Raw genomic sequence first — 24042 nt, 5'->3', positions numbered from 1 at the left:
AAGGTCAAATCAGAGGGATTGCATCTTGCACGGTGAGTCATCGACGATCATTCGTCCGTCACACTGTTCGTTACTGGAAGAAGAAGGAGTCAGTAGGCAGTGGCACATAACGTACCCTCCGGGAATACCATTGGGTGGCTTGCGGCCTATACACTGTCCGTCCAAAAAGTTCCTGGTGTAAAAACAACGTCAGAGCAGTAACTCTGCTGGTAGCTTGAAATAACAACAATGGACAGCAGACGTGCATTCGACTACTCACTTGTGAACAGGCACTGTCAAGTAGAGGATGTGCGGCCGTCTGGTGATGTTGATGTTTGGTTTGTGGGGCGCTCAACTGCGCGGTTATCAGCGCCCGTACAAAGTCCCAACCTTTGTTCAGTGCAATCTCGGATGAAATGATGAGGACAACACACACATCTAGTCATCTCGAGGCAGGTGAAAATTCCTGGCCCACCGGGAATCGAACCAGTGCTCGGGAAGCGAGAACACGACAGCGAGACCACGAGCTGTGGACTGCGGCCATACTGTGTCACTGTCGCTTGTGTTACAAACCACAGTGGAGCAACATCTCTAAAGACATTTTTCAGGATGGTCAGAAGACGAGAGAATGCCTGCGAAGTTTTTCTCGCCCATCCTAACTCCTGAATGAATGCGAGGAGTGGACGCCTGCCGCGATTTGACTGAAATACGAAACGCAGACAATTCTTTTCTGGAAACAATCATCACGGGCGACGAATATATTCTCGACCAAAAGTACGAATAATGGCTCTGAGCACTTTGGGACTTAACATCTGACGTCATCAGTCCCCTAGAACTTAGAACTACTTAAACCTAACGAACCTAAGGACATCACACACATCCATGCCCGTGGTAGGGTTCGAATCTGCGACCGTAGCGGTCGCGCGGTTCCAGACTGTAGCGCCTAGAAGCTCGGCCACACTGGCCAACACCAAAAGTACGGTTCGGCGGTTTTGGAACACTACACAACTAACGCAGTAAATGGTAGGGAAGGTAAAGAAACATAAATGAATGTGTAAGATAGAAACTTGTAGCGGACGACTTCTATTTGTTTCTTTATTTGTCTGGTTTACACAGAATTGTAACAGTAATAATGAAGTGCTAGTCCATCCTGTGCTTAACATCCTTACAGAATATAAATTGCACTTTGTAAGTAATAAAATTAGTTGATCACATAACTTCTGCGCATTTACATAACCAAAGTTATTACTTTTGATGCAAGTACATTTTACATGCACAGACATAAAAATATGTATAATTATTGTTGTTATTTTATACTTAATGAAACGTTCTTCACCTTGATCAAGGGCAAGAGTTTCCTATTGTTATTGATAAATGGGAAAGTTGTTTATAAATAACAGAAACGTTGTAACGTTCTTTTAAACGTAAATAAGAAAACTGTAAGATTGTGTTGAATGAATGTTTGAACTGTAGAATGGACACTAAACTCGAATTATCGTTTAAGAAGTGTGTCTACTCTATGTTATCGTTAGCAAAACTTAATACGAATTGATTATGCAATGAAATTCCTAATACCAGTAAAGAAATACAGTCACTGCAAAATACATATAGCCCCTTAGGCACTGAATCCTCTGGCCCTGGTCAATACTGATAACTTTGGTCCCTGTGCACATAAATGAAATTGACTTACCTCTAAAGCAGCAATGGTGGAATGCGATATATTCTGGTCTCTCCCAAAAAATACAGATATGGTAGCTACACTGGCTCTGTGGTGTGCAATGCTTGCTGTAATACTTTGAAATGCACATTAAATTGTTTTGGCTGATAAATGAAAACATTTATGAAAGATCTATGTTCTCTGAAAAAATATATAACCTGGACAGGGAAGCGGTACTGATTATGGTGAATCACTAACACTGAGGTTTTTTTTTAGCAAAATTATATTACAAGTTAAGTTTGTCTTTTCAAAAACATTTGAAAACTAAAGTTACAGTTTACTAATTGATCCCACAAGCAATGAGACTTACACACCAAGTTTTATCTAACGTCACTAATCCAACATAAATGCTGATCATCAAATTACATATACCTCTGTTAACAAATATTAGAAGCATTACAAAAGTGAAATATTTCACTAGCCTTTTTATCAAATTAGTTTACGTACATTCTGGGGTTACTCAACAATTAGACATTATCAGCCAACTCATCTATACCAACGAGCTGGCAAAACAAAACTCCTACTTATTTAACATCTTAACCTCGCTTGATTGAAGACTTCTGCTTCCATGTTCAACACTATTGACATACCTAAATTATTCTAACACTTGGTGGCTTCACACAGCATACCACATAAACAGACCACTCCATCGCCTTTCTCTCACAGACAGCTACCTACAACTGTGTGCCCAACGCTCTCTTACTCCAACACCACAATCTCAGGCCAGAAGCAGTAACTTTGGGTCTGCGATCGTGCACAGTCAGCGATCCGCATTATAAACCCTGTCAGCGACGTACATCGTTTAAAACATACTAGCTTCTTTTAATTTATATTAATATTCTTATCATATTCTGGTACCACATACAAGTGTGCCCAGTAGATTCCTTTCAACGTGTTTTACGTTAGTTCGCTGGCACTATAAAAGAGATCAGTATTTTTTTCATTTTTACTACATCATCCCTCTGTTTTACGATACAAATCAAGTTTTCAAAAAAAACTGATTTCATCATTGACTATTTCAATTTCACTACAAATACTGTTTTTTTAATTAACAGACAGAGAAATAACTACAACTGAGGTCATCAGTCCCCTAGAACTTAGAACTAATTAAACCTGACTAACCTAAGGACATCACACACATCCACGCCCGAGGCAGGATTCGAACCTGGTACCGTAGCGATCGAGCAGTTCCTGGCTGAAGCACGTAGAATCGCTCAGGCACTCCTGCCGGCGAAGAACAAAAACTTTCCGTGTGTTATCCAAGCCTTTATACAACCTCACTCAGCTGCTAGACAGTTCGCCGCTTCCAGTTTTCAGGGATCGCATACGCAGACAAATCGATAGTTATGATGTAATGCCCGATAGATACGCAGTGCACACACCGCACAGATAACGCAGGTACGATCGTAACTGGCCAAACCTTTTAGGAAAGCTGCCTCAGTCTACTATTGCTTACGACAGTGTACAGTAGCCTACAACAGTTTTACAACTCTAGTGACGATACTTGGTGCTGTAAAATACGAGCGTGCCGTAATATGAGGGGCTAGACTGAAACAAAAACACTGAGGATCTGCTGAAACGTTTGACTTCAGCTACTTTGCTATTAGGGTCATTGAAAATTTTGGCGATATACATCTGAGTAAATTAACTTACCACGCCTATTTTCATTTTCTAGTTTCCTATGGCATCATATTCTGGGGTAATTCATCACTGAGTAAAAGAGTGTTCATTGCACAAAAGCGTGTAATCAGAATAATTGCTGGAGTTCATCCAAGATCATCCTGCAGACACTTATTTAAAGTGCTAGAGATGTTCACTGTAGCCTCACAATATATATACACTCCTGGAAATTGAAATAAGAACACCGTGAATTCATTGTCCCAGGAAGGGGAAACTTTATTGACACATTCCTGGGGTCAGATACATCACATGATCACACTGACAGAACCACAGGCACATAGACACAGGCAACAGAGCATGCACAATGTCAGCACTAATACAGTGTATATCCACCTTTCGCAGCAATGCACGCTGCTATTCTCCCATGGAGACGATCGTAGAGATGCTGGATGTAGTCCTGTGGAACGGCTTGCCATGCCATTTCCACCTGGCGCCACAGTTGGACCAGGGTTCGTGCTGGACGTGCAGACCGCGTGAGACGACGCTTCATCCCGTCCCAAACATGCTCAATGGGGGACAGATCCGGAGATCTTGCTGGCCAGGGTAGTTGACTTACACCTTCTAGAGCACGTTGGGTGGCACGGGATACATGCGTACGTGCATTGTCCTGTTGGAACAGCAAGTTACCTTGTCGGTCTAGGAATGGTAGAACGATGGGTTCGATGACGGTTTGGATGTACCGTGCACTATTCAGTGTCCCCTCGACGATCACCAGAGGTGTACGGCCAGTGTAGGAGATCGCTCCCCACACCATGATGCCGGGTGTTGGCCCTGTGTGCCTCGGTCGTATGCAGTCCTGATTGTGGCGCTCACCTGCACGGCGCCAAACACGTATACGACCATCATTGGCAGCAAGGCAGAAGCGACTCTCATCGCTGAAGACGACAAGTCTCCATTCGTCCCTCCATTCACGCCTGTCGCGACACCACTGAAGGCAGGCTGCACGATGTTGGGGCGTGAGCGGAAGACGGCCTAACGGTGTGCAGGACCGTAGCCCAGCTTCATGGAGACGGTTGCGAATGGTCCTCGCCGATACCCCAGGAGCAACAGTGTCCCTAATTTGCTGGGAAGTGGCGGTGTGGTCCCCTACGGCACTGCGTAGGATCCTACGGTCTTGGCGTGCATCCGTGCGTCGCTGCGGTCCGGTCCCAGGTCGACGGGCACGTGCACCTTCCGCCGACCACTGGCGACAACATAGATGTACTGTGGAGACCTCACGCCCCACGTGTTGAGCAATTCGGCGGTACGTCCACCCGGCCTCCCGCATGCCCACTATACGCCCTCGCTCAAAGTCCGTCAACTGCACATACGGTTCACGTCCACGCTGTCGCGGCATGCTACCAGTGTTAAAGACTGCGATGGAGCTCCGTATGCCACGGCAAACTGGCTGACACTGACGGCGGCGGTGCACAAATGCTGCGCAGCTAGCGTCATTCGACGGCCAACACCGCGGTTCCTGGTGTGTCCGCTGTGCCGTGCGTGTGATCATTGCTTGTACAGCCCTCTCGCAGTGTCCGGATCAAGTATGGTGGGTCTGACACACCGGTGTCAATGTGTTCTTTTTTCCATTTCCAGGAGTGTATATTCACTTATGAAATTTGTTATTAACAATCCGAACGAATTCAAAAGTAATAGCAATGTACATGGCTACAACACTAGGAGAAAGGATGCTCTTCACTACTCATGGTTAAATTTTGGCTCAGAAAGGAGTAAATTAAGCTGCCACAAAAATCTTTGGTCACTTACCTAATAGCATCAAAAGTGTGACAGATAACCATATAGCATTTAAAAGGAAATTAAAAGAATTTCTGAATGGCAACTCCTCCTACTCATTAGATGAAGTTTTGGATATAATGAGCGGGTAATTTCCCCACCCCCACAAAAAAGTTAAATATATTAAGCGTCATGTAATATTTTATGTAATGTAATATCTTGTATAGACACCTTTTATTAAACTGACACTTTCAACATCATTTCGAAGTGTCGTATTCATGATCTATGGAACAAGTACTAATGTAATCTAATGACGAAGTGCAGAAATTCAGATAAAGGGTCAACACTTTGATGACATAACCGACGTTCGAACTATTGTGACGTGCTAGTTGAACTGCATACCAAAGGTGGACTTTTCAGGCAGTTTCACTTGGTTTATGAAGGTTTGTGCGTTGGACTCAGTGGGGGCAGACAATGTAGAGCACCTAAAATATTAAAATCACCATTTCAATGTATCCTAGTTTTCATTAATCCAGTCTCGAATCTTTACGACTGACGGTGCTGATATAGTAAACAGCAGTGAACCAGGAAGCCGAGAAGCAGCTGCCATATCGCGGCTGACTGCAACTGGAGAAGGCGCTGCAGAAGTGCGGCTGAATCTTCGACCGTAAATACTAGTAGGCTGGCCTTGCTGTGCAGAAGCTATAGGGCTGGTGTGGCTCCAACATAAACCACGTGACTGCTGGCAAAACGTGGCGGGTATTTCAAATCAGCGGTCTGCCATCCTAGATTTGTATCGTATTTTTCCCACATTTCTAAAAAAAAATGGTTCAAATGGCACTGAGCACTATGGGACTTAACACCTCAGGTCATCAGTCCCCTAGAACTTAGAACTACTTAAACCTAACTAAACTAAGGACATCACACACATCCATGCCAGAGGCAGGATTCGAACCTGCGACCGTAGCGGTGGCACGGTTCCGGACTGAAGCGCCTAGAGCCGCTCGGCCACCAGAGGCCGGCCACATTTCTCAATTAACTGCCAAACGCTTCCAACAAAAATTACTTTTATTTGCGAAAAATTATGCAAGAACTACATTTGACCTGGATTTGTTCGCAGTACCATTTACAGAATCTAACAAATACATTGAACGCCACTCTGGTGGGCAGCGGGAAGAAATTACTATAAACTATCAATTAAAGTAAAATGTCGTTCAAATTCTTTTAAACGGTAGGAGTGGGCTCGTGTCAAAACTTTAAACATTGGATTCGCCGCGTTTTGAGCTCTAGTCACTTATAAAAGAAAATGGGATATGGGAATGTCAACTATAGGTACCAAGATTGTCGACTTTAGGAGCAGGTCCATTTTAGAGTATCAATTTTAGGTGCACTTCAAAGGTTCAGTTCCCACTATTTTTACAAAAGTTTAAACTATCAGTTTAAAAAAATGATATTTTAAATGAAAGCTGAGACTTTGAAGTTTCAAAAAATAATTTTGGAGCCCAGGTTTAAAAATGAGAGACACTGTAAATATAAATTATAAATGTACATTGTAAATAATAACTAACCTATCAAAACACTTCCCCGCGAAATGCTTCGAGCAAAGGCGCGTATGTGCAGATGGCTTAAAGTTTTTCCGTTTCAGGGCCTGAATCCAAAGCTGCCTTCGGTTTTCATCCTTAGGGAACGTATGAGTAGGAACGAGAAACAATTATACTTACTTCTGTAACCGAATTATCACAGATACTTTCCAAAATGTAATATGAGTCAGACTGCAAGGCATCACTTTCAACACTTTAATTTACGTGATACACTATTTCAAGTATAAAAAACATATAAAAGTCACTTCAGCAGATTTCAAGAAAAGCATCTGCACTACCATAGAAACGCTTACAAGTGAAATGTAATGTCCTTTCCCCCCGACAAAACGCTGAGTACAGCCATAAGAGCAACACGAAACAACCATGTTCTGCCAACATTCACAAGAGTTCAGCCCAGAGATGTTGGAGCCACGAAAATGACGTCAGGACCAGTCTATTATATTTATGGTCGAAGGGGTGAATGAGATGCTGTGGCGGCCTTCAGTCCTGACACTGGTTTGATGCAGCTCTCCATGGTACTCTATCCTGTGCAAGCTTCTTCATCTCCCAGCCTGCATCCTTCTGAATCTGCCTAGTGTATCCATCTCTTGGTTTCCCTCTACGATTTTTACCCTCCACGCTGCCCTCCAATACTAAATTGGTGATCCCTTGATACCTCAGAACATGTCCTACTAACCGGTCCCTCCTTTTTGTCAAGTTGTGCCACATACTCCTCTTCTCCCCAATTCTATTCAGTACTTCATCATTAGTTATGTGATCTACCCATCTAATCTTCAGCATTCTTCTGTAGCACCACATTTCGAAAGCTTCTATTCTCTTCTTGTTTAAAATATTTGTCATCCATGTTTCACTTCCATACATGCCTACACTCCACACACATGCTTTCAGAAACGACTTCCTAACACTTAAATCTATACTCCATGTTAACAAATTTCTCTTCTTCAAAAACGCTTTCCTTGCCATTGCCAGTCCACATTTTATATCGACTCTACTTCAACCACCATCAGTTATTTTGCTCCTCAAATAGCAAAACTCATCTACTAATTTACGTGTCTCATTTCCTAATATAGTTCCCTCAGTATCACTCGATTTAATTCCACTACATTCCATTATCCCCGATTGGCCTTTTTGATGTTCATCTTACATCCTCCTTTCAAGACACTGTCCATTCCGTTCAACTGCTCTTCCAAGTCCTTTGCTGTCTCTGACAGAATTACGTTGTCATCTTACGATGTCATCTTACGATGTCATCCGCGACCCTCAAAGTTTTTATTTCTTCTCCATGGATTTTAATACCTACTCCGAATTTTTCTTTTGTTTCCTTCACTGCTTGCTCAATATGCAGATTGAATAACATCGGGGAGGGACTACAACCCTGTCTCACTCCCTTCCCAACCACTGCTTCCCTTTCATGCCCCTCGACTCTTATAACTGCCATCTGGTTTCTGTACAAATTGTAAATAGCTTTCTCTCCCTTTATTTCACCCTTGCCACCTTCACAGTTTGAAAGAGGGTATTCCAGTCAACATTGTCAAAAGCTTTCTCTAAGTCTACAAATGCCAGAAACGTCGGTTTGCCCTTCCTTAATCTAGCTTCTAAGATAAGTCGTAAGGTCAATATTGCCTCAGGTGTTCCAACATTTGTACGGAATCCAAACTGATCTTCCCCGAGGTCGGATTCTACTAGTTTTTCCATTCGTCTGTAAAGAATTCGCGTTATTTTTTTTTTTTCAGCTGTGACTTATTAAACTGATAGTTCGGTAATTTTCACATCTGTCAACACCTGCTTTTTTGGGATTGTAATTATTTTATCCTTCTCGAAGTCTGAGGGTATTTCGCCTGTTTCATACATCTTGCTCACCGGATGGTAGAGTTTTGTCAGGACTGGCTCTCCCAAGGCCGTCAGTAGTTCCAATGGAATGTCGTCTACTCCGGGGGCCTTGTTTCGACTCAGGTCTTTCAGTGCCCTGTCAAACTCTTCACGCAGTATCATGAGTTATGCAGACTGAAAGGTGGCAGGAGTGAAGCGGCTGCCAGGAAACGGGCAGATGCAGCTGGGTGGCGGCCGCGGGTGTCATTGCGGGGCAGCCTTGGGACAAGGACGCTCCCAGCCGCTGCCTCGCCGGCCACTGGAGCAGTGCTGGCGGCGGCGGCGGCAGCAGCGCCCTGTCCCAAATGCTCCGGCGTGGGGGGTGGGCGCTGCCGCGCGCATGCGCAACGGCAGGAACGGGCAGGCACGGGCCAGCCTCACCAGTCTGTTCGCGGCAGCGCGCGGGACATGTAGGCGGTCGGTCTGCGAGCGGGATGGGACTCGGCATTCCGCGCTCCGAGGTGAGTGCCACGCGCCCCGCCGTAGCATTTTGGACCTCTCATTCATCTGTACTTCGACGTTTCTCTTATACGTGGATAGTTCGCAGACACCGATCACTGTTACACTTTCAATATATTTTATTTGCCTTAACCGTTTTCTGGTGTTTCGATATCCACCTACAGAAGTTAAGTATTTAGGGGAACATTTAAACAGAATGGGGCCCCTACACGCTCGCAGCATCGTGGTAACCAGACCAACAGTTCTACTGCCACCTCCGTCAACATGTTAGTTATCTAGTAAGTGGATCACAGGATGCTGGGCTGTGACGTTATCCGTGCGTCTGGATAAGACTACACATTAACACGTTCCATCAGGTGATAGATAGTGGACGAAATGCGAGTGAGGGTAGCGCTTTGAAGAGCAGAGGGAAAAAAGTGCCAATGTTCGTGCCGTGGGTAAACAGAGGCCCCCACGGACAAACATGCAACGCATTAGTCGAAAGCAAAAATCGAGTCGGCGTAAGTAATATTGTGAAACATGAGCTTCTCTGAGTATCGAATGTTCAGTTAACCTAGGGGAATGCAGGTGGGTAAACATCGCTGTGCTTAGCAGATCACGTTCATTTTCGTACATTATAATCCATGACATCCTACAGATTCAGTGTACATTATACAAAACTCGTTTCACCTGAGTCCAAGGGTAAAATGAATCCATATACGAATAGATGTAGTATTTACGAAAGTTGTATTTATTATTGTATGTCACTCTGTTTGTTAACAAATTAAGACATTCGCATAAAGTACTGCACAAAGTGTTTGTAAATATGCCTTGAGGGTTGAATAAAGGCTAATATGACTAAAAAATATTTGTGTGTGTGGGGGGGGGGGGGGTGGGGGAGGGAGGGGAGACACACAGGCAGAAAGGGAGGTGGGGAGATATTCACTAGAAATACCCCGAAAATTAGAAAAAAGTGTGACGATAGTTGTGCGTTGCTCTACCCCAACTTCTGTTTAGTGATTTGTGGTGTCTGTATTTACAGTAATACCTTGTTGCATTTCTTATGACTACCGTCGTAGAAATCAAAACTGAGAACAGTATACGTCACTATAATTGTACATTCGTTTAGGTAGCTATTATTTGATAAGCTAAGCGATCTTGAAATGCCATAAGCTCGTCAGTGCTGTAGAGATTACGCTTTTAATGCCAGCGAAAATTTGTTAATCGTCGAAGGAAGACACGTAAATCTGTGTAATGACTTGGCACGATAGTTATCTACCTGACAGATCGCATTATTTGCTGCAGTATCGGAACATACATACATATGCTTTGCGGGAGAAAATGCGGCCGTGATGTCATTTTCTCCAGCACCGCAGCTGGGTCGACCAACAATTAAGGTCGCACTGCCATAGTTAACAAGCCTGGTGTTTACGTATAACCAAGTATAGCACTGGTCAACGTGGCTCGCAATGTTTACAAAATTTTACCCGTCCTTAAACCATTACACCAGTGTTCGGACAGTTATTTCTGTTGAGCTCTTAGTCAAGTATTTTATACATTGTCAACACGGAATAGTTTAAGCTATCTGCGCTACTTCGTCGCGCTTTACGGAACTTGGGGAAGGAAAGTACAGTTAACGGTTAGCGCAGATGTACTGCGTTAATATTCTTATTACGGGAACCACTAGCGCTGTAATAGTTTCCATTAACATGGACTAGAATTTGAGACTTAAAGCGGCTAAGAAAATTCCAGTTCTGCGTCAGAAACGTAAACGGCATTCCATTCGCTCTTACACTTCAGTGTATCCACTGATAACTTCTCTATTACACTTTGCAATTCTTCTTTGATCATGAATAAGGCTGTGGATGATGCAGTATGATACTGAAGTTTATAAACTGTTGGTTTCACGTAGAATTAAAAATTCTCTTGTAGCCGTGATAACTTGTCTATGACGACCCTTTCCGCTCTAACAAAAAAATTTTCGAGAATTATATGGTACTTATACACAAGAATGTGAATACAGCGTACGAAGAAACAAATTTTTCTCCCTCCGTGTGCGATGACGGGGAAGGGCCAATACAATACATACATTTTATAGAGATTTTAGGATTTAAGTATCAATAAAAATGTTCTTAGGAATATTAAGAGAGGGTCTAAATATAATTATAAATCAACCTATCATACCTTTTTTTTTTCATTATGCTCTGACTCGATATATGAAAAACGATCCCTGATCTGTCCCCACATATTCATTCTCTCCCTCCCTCCAAACATTGTTTCATCTGTGATAATGTAAAGTTCTTTTATGGTTCATATTAAATGTTAGACTGAAAATCTCACTAGAACTATTTCAGTTTAGAGACTGGAGAAAAAGAATAGCATTAGTCTATTACATACTTTGATAGGTTTCGCAGTGTATCCGTCCACTTCCTATTTTTACAGTTTTGTTATTTTTATTTGTATATTGATATACCATCTCTTCTCGCAGCCATAGGACTGCAAACGGACTCCAACTAACGTAGAGCGTCCGTCTTCGTTATGGAATTCGTCGAAATAGTAACTCGGCTCTTCGCTGAGTAAGAGGCATCCATTATTTCTGAGAAGTGTCGGGGCGAGCTTGCAGCGCGGGGCTGCTGCATCACGGTCACGGCTTCTTGGGAATTTCATGATTCAGATCTTCCGCGGATTATGCTTCCCATAACATGGTGACATCATCAACTCTTACGTATTAGTTTCCTGTGTTGTTGTTTCGGTACGGCAGTAGTTTGCACGCTGCAAATAAGGCAGTTGATGTCCATCTAGCGGCGAACATTAAACGGTCTGTATGTTATCCTGCCGCAAGGACAAGGGTATTGCTCATTCGCATATGTAATTCACAAGAGACTTACAGCTGCTGCTGTTACAACAAGAAAAATCACTTTAGTTTAAAAGCTACACAGTTATCGCAGAAAGGAGGGGTTCTAAGCTTTGTGTTGGCACTCGTGGTGCAGATTTCCACGGTTGCCTTATATTACTTCAGAAAATGTAATGCCTGTAGCTGAAGCATACGAACATCAGCTAGACCGACTAGTTGTATAGCATAAGCAATCAAACCTAGGGCCCTTTACACCCTTCATTCTCATTCAGAGTGCAAGCACCTTATTCCTAGCAAGTAGTCATTAAATCCTCGCTTCTACCTTGAAGAAACTGTATATCCGTCACGCGGGTTAGAAGTGAGGCAATTTCTCAAGTAAGGATTCGCCAGGTACCGACAAGGTTCGGTTTTATTCCTTTGGATGAGAGTAAAGATGGGCAATATCTCAACAGTAGGAGTTCTGTAGGCGAAACGACGTGAGACTGAATCTGGTCAGTCACTGCACGGAGCAGCACAAGCTATTTGAATGTCCCAGCCCTTAATTTCACAACTAGAAACTGACTTTCAAACAACGAAAGGTTTTGGAAATGAGGGAAAGACCTTTTGCGATACATTACCGCAGTCATTGACTCAGTACGGGTGGCAGTAAATCTTCCTTCTCTGCAGTCAGTCTTGTGAAGATAGAAGATACCAAGGGCCATGAGCGCAGAAGCGGTCATAAACGTGACAGAAGTGTCGCAAGACATTCGATTAACACTCGTGGATGGGTAACAGTATTTGGCTTGTTCTATATCTTTACGAGCGTTTGGTCCTAGAGACGTGTAACATTTGTGCTAGAAATATATTATCGAAGAAGAGGAGGAGAGTGACCGGCGGGGTGGACACACAGCACTGGAAGACGTGCGGACCATCAAAGCCCGAAAAATAGTTCTTTCGTGGCTCCGAAATATGTGGGCATAGCCTTACGACACTTGTTCTTCTAGTTGAAACGTCCCCTTAGAAATATTTAGAATGACAGTGCTGGAAAAACATTTTACGTTATTTGATGCAGAGACCGCTGAGTAAAACTCAACGTGCTCAGACATTCTGTTCATCACTAAACTGACACACAGTATTTTAGCTCAACGCAATCTGACTTTCAATAATCGCTACAAAAGAATGGCCCTGACTAACAATAACCTCTACCTTTCATGAATCACTTAACTCAGAAAAATCTTCGTTACTCTAACTACTACAATATAACGAGCGCCAATACTGCCAGCTGATTGAAAGATTCTAACTACTGATAAGCATAGTTAGCAAATGGAAGATTTTGATAGAGAACAAATAATGTATTTACCTTAATAGAGTTGAGAAATTTTTACATCCAATTAAACAAATTTCCTTTTTCTGATGGACACACATCCAGATCGTCCGCTCAAAACTCTCCCCCTCCTCCCACCACTGCTGGCGACTCACCTCCAACTGCCCAACACTACTGGCTGTTCACATCCAACTGCCCAGCACTACACAAGCGAATATTCCAACAATGAGTCCAACCAGTCACAGACTGCACAAAGCGCAGTCGGCGATTTTCATACACAGCACTACGTGGCGTTACCAACATAAGAACCTAAACAGCCAACTTACACAGTTTGTGCTAGCACAGTTGCTTGATCCTATTTTCTCGTGATGCTTTTTCTCAATGGGCTCGCTTCATACACGGAATGGCACAAGCTATGGGATTCAACCGAAAGCTGTGTGCCACATTTCCAAGGCTTGTACCGTACAGAACACGAGATTCGTTTGAAAGTATTGAAGGAAGCACTATTGTTCCAGATTTGGATAAATGCTCCTATCGTATGTCTAAGGAAATCTCTGAAACATCTACACCCATACTCTGCAAGCCACCGTACGATGAGTGGCAGAGGATACCGAGTGTCACAACTACTCGTTTCCTTTCCTGTTCCACTCGCAGATAGAGCGAGGGAAAGCGACTGCCTATACACCTCCTAGCTTACAAAAATATGAGTGTCACAGATGCTATGACATATCGTAACATTTGACGATGATGTCCTATGATTGGAAAGGATCATATATTCGTTTACAAAACTGTAATGCCTTTTACTTTAGTACAGGAAGATTGAATTTTTTTATCTGATATTGCTAATTTAATTATAAAGTTTTTATATATATTTAGAACTGTATGGGTAAAATATTTTATTACATTTGGCAGCATGATAATTATAGTAACATATAAATTTGCTACTTGATCTGCAGATAGGTGTATTAATGAAACTTCCTGGCAGATTAAAACTGTGCCCGACCGAGACTCGAACTCGGGACCTTTGCCTTTCGCGGGCAAGTGCTCTACCATCTGAGCTACCGAAGCACGACTCACGCCCGGTACTCACAGCTTTACTTCTGCCAGTATCCGTCTCCTACCTTCCAAACTGCAAGTTTCGCAGGAGAGCTTCTGTAAAGTTTGGAAGGTAGGAGACGGATACTGGCAGAAGTAAAGCTGTGAGTACCGGGCGTGAGTCGTGCTTCGGTAGCTCAGATGGTAGAGCACTTGCCCGCGAAAGGCAAAGGTCCCGAGTTCGAGTCTCGGTCGGGCACACAGTTTTAATCTGCCAGGAAGTTTCATATCAGCGCACACTCCGCTGCAGAGTGAAAATCTCATTCTGGAGGTGTATTAATATTATTTGCTTTGGAGGCTGGAAAGTAATTTTTGGAAATTTTTCAGGAAAGGGGTGTTAGCTAACTCTGTTTGTTCGTTAAGGATATAGTCTTGGGTGCTGTTTTTGTGTGTGTGTGTGTATTTCTAATTCTTCTAATATATTCATAGTGGTTCCTTTTCCTGTTAGATGCAAAATTTTTAAGTTGTCCTCAATGTTTCCCACTGAATGGTTTTCTTCAGCAATATGGGCTGCAAATACTGATTTGTTTTAGTTACCTTTCTCAGCAGTGTTCTTCGAAATGAATGTCTTCTAACCTCCAGGGATTCCCACCTGGACTCCCGAAGCACATCCGTAACACTTGCGTGCTGATCAAACCTACCGGTAACAAACCTAGCAGCTCGCCTCTGAACTGCCTCGATGTCTTGTTTCAATCCAACCTGGCGCGGATCCAATACACTAGAGCAGTGCTCCAGAATAGGTGGCAGTGGCTTTCTACATGCGGTCTCCTTTACACATGACCCACACTTCGCTAAAATTCTGTCAATAAAGCGAAGTCGACCTTTCACCTACCACAGCCCTCACATGCCCGTTCCATTTCATATCGCTTCGCAGCGTTACGCGTAGATATTCAAACGACGCGGCAACAGGACAGTACTAACGCTGTATCCGAACATTGCGAGTTTTTGTTTACTCCTCTTCCTCATTAACTTAAATTTTTCTACATTGAGAGCCAGCTGTCAGTCATCACGCCAAGTCATCTTGTATCCTCCTACAGCTACTCACCTTCAACACCTTCCTGTACACCAGAGCATCATCAGTGAACAACCGCAGATTGCTGTCACCCTGTCTGCCAGATCACTTATGAATATAAGAAATAGCAACGGTCCTCTCATACTTCCCTGGGCCACTTCTGATGTTACTTACCCCTTCTCCGATGAACACTTGCCGTCCAGGACAATATATTGGGTTCTATTACTTAAGAAGTCTTCGAACACAGTCACATGTGTGAGAGCCTATTCCGTATGCACGTACCTTCGTTAACTCCAATGCTTTTCAGAAATCTAGAAATATGGAATCAACCCGTTTCCCTTCATGCATAGTATGCAGTATATTATGTGAGAAAAGAACAAGCTGGGCTTCGCATGAGGAATGCGTTCTAAAGCTGTGCTGATTCGTGGACATCAGATTTTCGGTTTCTTGGAAATGTATTATACTCGAGCTGAGAATATGCTTCAGAATTGAGCGGCAATCTGCGGTTAGGGATATGGTCCGTCATTGTGCATGCCCGTTCTTTTACCCTTCTTACATACAGGCGTCATACGTCATTTTTTCCATTCGTTGTCACTTTGCTCTGATCGAAAGATTCACGATAAATGCAAACTAAGTAAGGGGTCAATGTCGTAGGCAGAGTAGTCTTTGTAAAACCGAACTGGGATTCCATTCAGACCTGGAGATTTGTTTTCAATTCCTTACGTTGTTTCTCTACGTCAGGGGTGCTAATTACTATGACATCCTCATGGGACTCCGTGCGATGATCAACGACGGTGTGTTTGGAAGATTCTCCTTCGTGACCGATCTCTTAACCCACCCGTTACCAAGCTGCTTCACACCTCTATTTTACCAAGCGGGGTATTTGGACTACCTCAAAAGAGTGTTCTGATTTCGTTATTTCCATTGAACGGGTTTATTTAGTATTGATAAACAACTTTTCAGGTTATTAGAAGTATTTAATCAGATCGCAGATACAATGCACAAAAAAATTATATCTTTCACTAAATTCAGTACTCAACGAACAGAAAGTTAATAATTTATGTACCTCAGTAGTCACTGCAGTACACGGTAACAGTTCCTTCTCCGTGTATATTACAAACAGGTTTCTTGCACCTTACACAACAGAACCTTGTTTTCCGATCTTCGTTCCTCTTTGCAATCTAGACATCGTTGTGGCGTTGGTAACTTGGGTCTGGATCACTGCTGTAGGAATTGCAATACCACAAGCTTTCAGTGCATTTTGTACATCTTTATGAAGACCGTTAATATTTTTGGCTCTTTCTTCCATGTTGCCTTTGCTGAGTCCAAATGCCAGTTCAGTCGTGAAGAGTTTAGTCGGCTTCGGTTATTCTTCTGCCAATAAGGAAACATTTGCATTCAGTGCTGCAATATCTATCATTTCCATGAAGATTCTTAGTGGCCACTGCCTCGTTCCTCTAACACAACTGTATTCTCTTGTAATTTTGTCCCCATTATCTACAGCACCTTTGGTTTTGTTGAAGTGCAGTGTGATTTCGGGTTTTTGTTCACTTTCTCCTCCATTCACTTCTCTCATTATGCTGAGTAGAGAGTAGTATTACTGCCTTTACCTTCTTTGGAAAATAGTAAACCAGGGTCAAGTCATTTGTGAAACCAAACATTCTACTTCTGTTTGGCAAGAATTCCTTCGGAATCTCTTTCTTATTGGAACGCAAGGTACCAACCAATGTCGTGTTTCGTTTTAGTAGTTCAGCAGTCAATGGAAAACTGGCGGAAAAATTCAGTTGTTACACCATGACCGTTATTCAGAGATGGTTCCATCAGATCCGAAAACACACTCTGTCCTTGATTCACTTCCCGAGTATTGTCTACCATTCCTGTGTAAATTTGGATCCGTAATAAGTAAGATGTCTTCACATCCGCACAAATCCAAATTTTAATTCCATACTTGCCAGGCTTGCTCTTCATATAAATCCTAAAGGGGCACTTTTCTCGGGAAGTTGCTAATCGTTCATCAATAGTCACGTATTCATAAGGATAGAAGTTCTTGCACAAGTTGGATTGAAATTTGTCGGACACTACCCTGATGGCTTGTAGGTTGTACTTGGTTTCTTCAATTATCTGTGCTCTTGTGTGTCGAATCGCAACAATTCCATTATACACAAAAATCGGTTTCTTAACATGGCAGCAGAAAAGAATGGTTGCCGAAAGACACAGATCGGAAGCACTTGTGCGATGTCCTATGAGAATTGCTAATACAGCGTACACTTCAGTTGCATTTATATCTCTCCATGTCGTTTTGTTCAAAGAATGAGTTGCATTCCACAAAGGAATTACCCGTTTGGCTTCCCTGTTCGTTTCTTCTACAGTGATGCTCACGATTTCCGGTGAGATAAATAATAAAAATGACTTACTGTTTTGATTGTTTTTCCTCCATTCACTGGGCCAGATGTTACGTTCAATATGTTGCGACATCAACGCCGCCCACCTTTTGGTGGCTCACTAGAAAATTGTAGTCCACTTCTAGAAACAAATTCCGGTGTCTTCGTCTTCATCATCATACTACCCTTCTTCTTCTTCTACTACTACTACTACTACTACTACTATTTAATGTGAATGTGTAGTGTCTTCTGATATTTCATCATTAACTTCATCTGATGCTATGATATGGTCTTTGTGAAGAGGTTCCATATATTCATTCAGTTCATTATCGATGTCCCATTCATTTTCATCGTCACTGACGTCAGAATTGTATAGAATTTCCATGATCTCTTCGCTAGAAAGTCTTTTGGATATCCTTGCTTGCAGATGAAATACTGACTCGTGTAATGTCAGTCAACAGTGAATGTCAAATTCAACTCAACAGTAGTAACCAAGAACAATAACAAACATTGGATCTATGGCAAAACTCGACAAAGAAGATGAATGTCAGAAATATTTCCCAAAATCTTCTTTTTCTACCAATAAAAGAATAAGACGTTTCATACCAAGTAGTCTCAAAATCCCACCAACAAATCACTTGAATAACAATGATAAAGCCAAAAGAATTGGTCAGTTGTGAGTGTGAATTCAACATCAATCATTTTAGTACGAAGTCATGGAACCAGTCATGTGGCGCTTCAGATAACATTATTATAGGGAAAAAATCAACCTGGAGAAGTCAGAATACCCCGTTTGGTAATGCGAGGGCTAAACGCGGAATTCAAAACCTCGGCCTCCCTTTTGCCGCCCTTTACTGCCAAACCAGGCTGGTCAACAAATGACTGTTCGCCGTGTCCACGCAGCATTTAATGCTGTAGTAATTATGTCCGTATCGTCTGTTGTTCATGTAATCCACTGGTGCAGAAACTATCCCACCTCTGAGGGCTGAGATGGAAATGCTGTTGAGAGACTGAGCTGCTATTCATCAGAGGTGAGTGTCAAATACCAAAGTCCAGATTTTTCCAAGTATTTCTACATATAAATACTTCCTATCACACCCTTATCAAACAGGCCTAATCTCCTACGGCGTCAACAGCATTTCCAACTCTAAACTTCATTTCTCTTCTTCCTGAGCTGCGTCTTCGTCACTGCGGTGACGAAAGTCGTGATATACGTACTAATATCGTGGCGGATCTCCTTTAATGCAGCATTTCAATGTAGCATGGACTCGTTGGAAGTCTCGTGCAGACCTACAGACACATGCTGCCTCTACAGCCGTCCATAATTGGGAAAGTGTTGCTGGTGCAGGATTTTGTGGACGAAATGATCTCCCAATTATGTCCCATAAATGTTCTATGGGATTCGTGTCGGGCGACCTGGGTGACTAAATCATTCGTTCGAACTGTCCAGAATGTCCTTCAAACTAATTGTGAACAATTTTGTTTGGGAACATAAAGTTCTTGAATTGCTGACAATGGTCTCGAAATAGCCGAACATAGCTATTTCCAGTCAAGGGTTGGTTCAGTTTAAACAGACGATCCATTCCATTTCGTGTAAACACAGCCGACACTACTATGGAGGCACCATCAGCTTGCACAGTACCTTGTTGAAAACTTGGGTCCATGGTTTTCTGGGGTATGCGCCACACTCTAAACCTACCAACGGCTCTCACCAACTAAAATCTGAATTCATCTGACCAGACCCCGATTTTCCAGTCGTATATGGTCCAACCGATGTGGTCACGAGCCCAGGAGAGGCGCTGCAGGCGGTGTGCTGTCATCATAGGCACTCGGCTCGGTCGTTTGCCGACATAGCCCATTAACGGACACGTTCGTCGCACGTCTCACACTCAATTCTGCGGTTATTTCACGTAGTGTTGCTTGCCGTTTAGTTGACACTGCGTATCTCGCAATATTGAATTGCCTAAGAGTTCCCGAAATGGAAAATACAATGCGTCTGTCTGCAACTACCATTTCGCGTTCAGAGTCTGTCAATTTCCGTCGTGAGGCCATAATCACGTCGGAAAAGTTTTAGTGTGTATCACCTGAGTGTACTGTAAATGAGAGCTCGGCCCTTTTGTACCTTGTGTACGCGATGCTACTGCCATCTGCAAATCGCCATCCCTTAACTTTTGTCACCTCAGTGCAGGCTAGAATTAGAAAACGCATCCGTCAGTACTCGAGTTAATTAGGTGCTCTCATAGTCGCATTTATATTCTTATCTAACCAATTTATGACTACATCGCATGGTATCACAAAGCTGCGTGTTGATCTAAGGATGACACTGATAAAGATTCAAACTAGTCACCTGTGACTTAGTGGTAAGGCAGGATTGGGTGTGGACGGGGCCGTAATCAGCTACCGTTGCTTACTCAGTTTTTTAATAACCTACACTTTATTTGGAAATATTTGCAAATAAAGTTGACAATTAGAAAAAATTATCAAATTTGACTGTTAAGACACAATGTCAGTTTAAAAATTCGTAACCAAGTTGCACTCATGGCTGAAGACATCATTCACCAGAAATTAAAGTTATTTGTCGGCTGAATGCCCCGATAGTAACAACTCTAAAAAACAATTTGACGGCTGAAGGCCTGTATAGCAAATTCTTAAGAACCAGTTAAATTTCTCCAAGAGATACTAAAATATTTAAAAAAGACAGGTACCAAAATTTCACTATTAAGAGACAATATATAATTAAAAATTCTTAAGACCAATTGCATTCACGGCTGAAGGCCTGGATATCAAATTTTTGAGAAGCAATTAAACTTCTTCGAGAGATGTTTAAAGAACAATCATCAACATTTCAGTGCTAAGATATTTTGTCTAATTAAAATTTCTTAAAACAAGTTACACTCACGGCTGAAGGCCTTATTAACAAGAAATTCAAACTTTTTGTCGGCTGAAGGTCCAAACAGTAATAATTCAAAATTAAAATATTTATTTTCTTTAAAAAGTATCACCACAATCTGACCAAATCAATAGAGAAGTGGGCCTCAGAGAGTGCTCCAAGGATCGACCTGGGCAAGTCGGTAAACGATGAGACAGGCAGCCGAGAGTTGTATTCACTTAACCAGATGGCAACTCACACTAGTGACAGTTTAAACGCAGACCAAAACCCTTGCAAAATCTACCTAATGTCTGATAACCAATACAACGATGGAATAACCCAAGCAAGGCGGAAATGGCGGACAGTTCTACGTCTTCAGAATCCGATGTTTAGAACATCCAGAAGCAGAAGGAACCACTACGACCAAAGTAGTCCTAAATAAACAAAATATCTGAACCACAATCAAGGAGGCTGTCGAACTACTCGCCTTACCGGAAAGCAGCGGCAAAGCGAGGAAAGGTACACTGCCGCGAAAATACGCTAACCTCCAGGGCAGGTAACTGGGGCGTTAGCGGGCACTAGGCAGAAAAATACCGCTGGTTAAACTTCACCAATAATAACAAAAGGAATTCAGTGATTAATAATAAGTGGAGGATGGCTAATTAATTTCGCCAGCTCCAAACACTCTATTCATTGCTCTTTATCTCAGCGACCCTGCGAGCAGCAACGCGTGATCTCAAACTAGTGGTTTCACTACTGGATTAATGTTCACTCAACTCAAACTCAACGGTGGACAATGGCGTTGTGGCCCTCGCAGCTACAGCCCCTCGATCTGGCAGTCCTTGCCTGCCACCAGCGTACCTGCCATGTCCTCAGGCTGCCGGACCTTACTGCTGCTCTGTCCCAACCGAACTCCCCGACTCACTCCGACCCAGAAAACACCTGACATCACTCCACAGATAGCACCACCATACTATATATCGATAACTACTGCCGCTCGGACTCACGGACAGACAGCACTAGCAAACGTAGTGGTTCCAGTAAACACAAGAAGAAAACGAGACGCCATTATCCCTATTACACGATGCCAACCTGCCATCGGCACCAACGCGAGCCGCAGCACAGCTCATAGTCACTTAAAAACAAAAATGTCACAAAAAGATTGTTAACAGATACAGATAGCTTAGCACGCCATTACAGTCTCGTACTTCTACATCTACATCACTACTCTGCAATTCACATTTAAGTGCTTGGCAGAGGGTTCATCGAACCACAATCATACTATCTCTCTACTATTCCACTCCCGAACAGCGAGCCGGAAAAACTAACACCTAAACCTTTCTGTTCGAGCTCTGATTTCTCTTATTTTATTTTGATGATCATTCCTACCTATGACCTATGTAGGTTGGGCTCAACAAAATATTTTCGCATTCGGAAGAGAAAATTGGTGACTGAAATTTCGTAAAAAGGTCTCGCCCGACGAAAAACGTCTATGCTGTAATGACTTCCATCCCAACTCGTGTATCATATCTGCCACACTCTCTCCCCTATAACGCGATAATACAAAACGAGCTGCCCTTTTTTGCACCGATGTCCTCCGTCAATCCCACCTGGTAAGGATCCCACACCGCGCAGCAATATTCTAACAGAGGACGAACGAGTGTAGTGTAAGCTGTCTCTTTAGTGGACTTGTTGCATCTTCTAAGTGTCCTGCCAATGAAACGCAACCTTTGGCTCGCCTTCCCGACAATATTATCTATGTGGTCCTTCCAACTGAAGTTGTTCGTAATTTTAACACCCAGGTACTTAGTTGAACTGACAGCCTTGAGAATTGTACTATTTATCGAGTAATCGAATTCCAACGGATTTCTTTTGGAACTCATGTGGATCATCTCACACTTTTCGTTATTTAGCGTCAACTGCCACCTGACACACCATACAGCAATCTTTTCTAAATCGCTTTGCAGCTGATACTGGTCTTCGGATCAGTGTGCGATGGTCTCGTATATTTTATCCAAAACTCTGCCCATTTATTATGATAATGAATTAGATCTTTAGTCAAAGTAGCAGTGGTATTAGTACCCAGGCAAACTGTTTTTTTTTAAAAAAAGCGACACCAAAGATCGTGCTGTCAGAAAAATTACAGATTTTATTTGTGGATACCTGGGCCCAACGAGTAGTGGTTCTGCAGTAATATGAGCTTACTCATTGCAAGGAGGTTGCAGTGTAATTAAAACAATAAATCGAAATGATATTCTGTATTTTACTGTTTAAAATAATTTTGTGCAGAACAATGATATTCAGTTGGTTAATAGCAAGAGCTGCTGGCGAACTATTGGGTAACTTACAAAACAGCTGCTGTGATAACATTTGCTACTCTCGTAGCTGAAGGAAGTTCCATAAGACAACTATTTAGAGAACAGTATAATGCGTAGTTATGTAGAAGCGCATTTCCCACATTTTACCGTTGTGAGGTGATTCCATAAAATGATGGCAAATACAGTGCGGCAATACTACATTCTGTTTCTTGAAAATTTTTGGGCATTTATATATCTAATACCGGTCACGATGGTCAGTCTCTCCTCGTTTTCTGGTGCGCAACGTTTCCTGTAAAGTACATTTAGAGCAGCAAGGAGAAACGCTATTACTGACCAGTGTTCAAAGATTTAGGTGCTTCTGAAGCGGTACGAGTTGCGGTGTTGACTTTTGTAAGTGTTGGAGAGACAAGCTAATGGTGCGAGGCCTCGTCTGTATGCCAAATGTCACCAGTCCTGCTTAGCACATTGTACCTCTGTAAGTTATACTTCGAAAGAATGCAGAGAGGCATGACAATAATTCGCCCCTCGTTCATTGCTAACCTCGCGCTTCTACTTTTTTCCTGTTACAGAGACGATTCACATTAATTTGAGTTGATATACAACAAGGTGCTATACTTCACCAGTAATAAATTACGATATTTTCCGTTGAGGCACTTTCACGGAATACACTCGTACCGACAAAACAAATGGTATTGACAGCATCGAGAAAGGACACTTTACGTTAATGTGGTAATAATGCCCTCAAAAGTTGCCTCATTTTTTAATATTATTTTTATTTAATTATTGTTCCGTCGGACCAATTTAAGAAGTCTCCATGGTCATGGAACGAGCCAATACATGAAATTATAACACGATATTAGAAACAGATAAAATGAAATATAAAAAAAACATATTCAGGTGACTAGTCGTAAGTTTAAATAAAGAAAATCAACAATGTAACACTGGAATTAGCTTAATTTTTTAGCTCTTCCAGGAGCTCCTCGACAGAATAGGAGAGAGCCATGAGGAAACTCTTCACTTTAGACTTAAGAGTTTGGGCTACTGCTAAGATTTTTGAGTTCTTGTGGTAGCTTATTGAAAATGGATACAGCAGAATACTGCACTCCTTTCTGCACGAGTCAAGGATGTGCATTCCACATGCAGATTGGATTTCTGCCTTGTATTAACTGAGTGAAAGCTGCTAACTCTTGGGAATAGGCTAATATTGCTAACA

The 24042-nt window shown here is 42.5% G+C and overlaps 1 protein-coding gene across 7 annotated transcripts in view; it reads left to right on the top strand.

The window, feature by feature from the left end:
* LOC126342775 (leucine zipper putative tumor suppressor 2-like) overlaps positions 1-24042 on the top strand; it is a 1028822-nt gene that overhangs the window by 850656 nt on the left and 154124 nt on the right. Inside the window, exon 1 of one of the 7 annotated variants that reach the window (XM_050001889.1) lies at positions 8808-9020. The exons of 5 other annotated variants lie outside the window; for them this stretch is intronic. In XM_050001889.1, the coding sequence (XP_049857846.1) occupies positions 8865-9020 (156 nt within the window). In that variant the 5' untranslated portion in view covers positions 8808-8864. Of the gene's footprint in view, positions 1-8807; positions 9021-24042 lie in introns of those variants that run through there. One more of the 7 variants, XM_050001890.1, reaches the window with a different exon arrangement.

Source organism: Schistocerca gregaria, chromosome 1 (genome assembly GCF_023897955.1).
Source record: "Schistocerca gregaria isolate iqSchGreg1 chromosome 1, iqSchGreg1.2, whole genome shotgun sequence".
Taxonomy (NCBI): Eukaryota; Metazoa; Arthropoda; class Insecta; order Orthoptera; family Acrididae; genus Schistocerca; species Schistocerca gregaria.
This window is presented reverse-complemented; position numbering and strand designations above follow the sequence as displayed.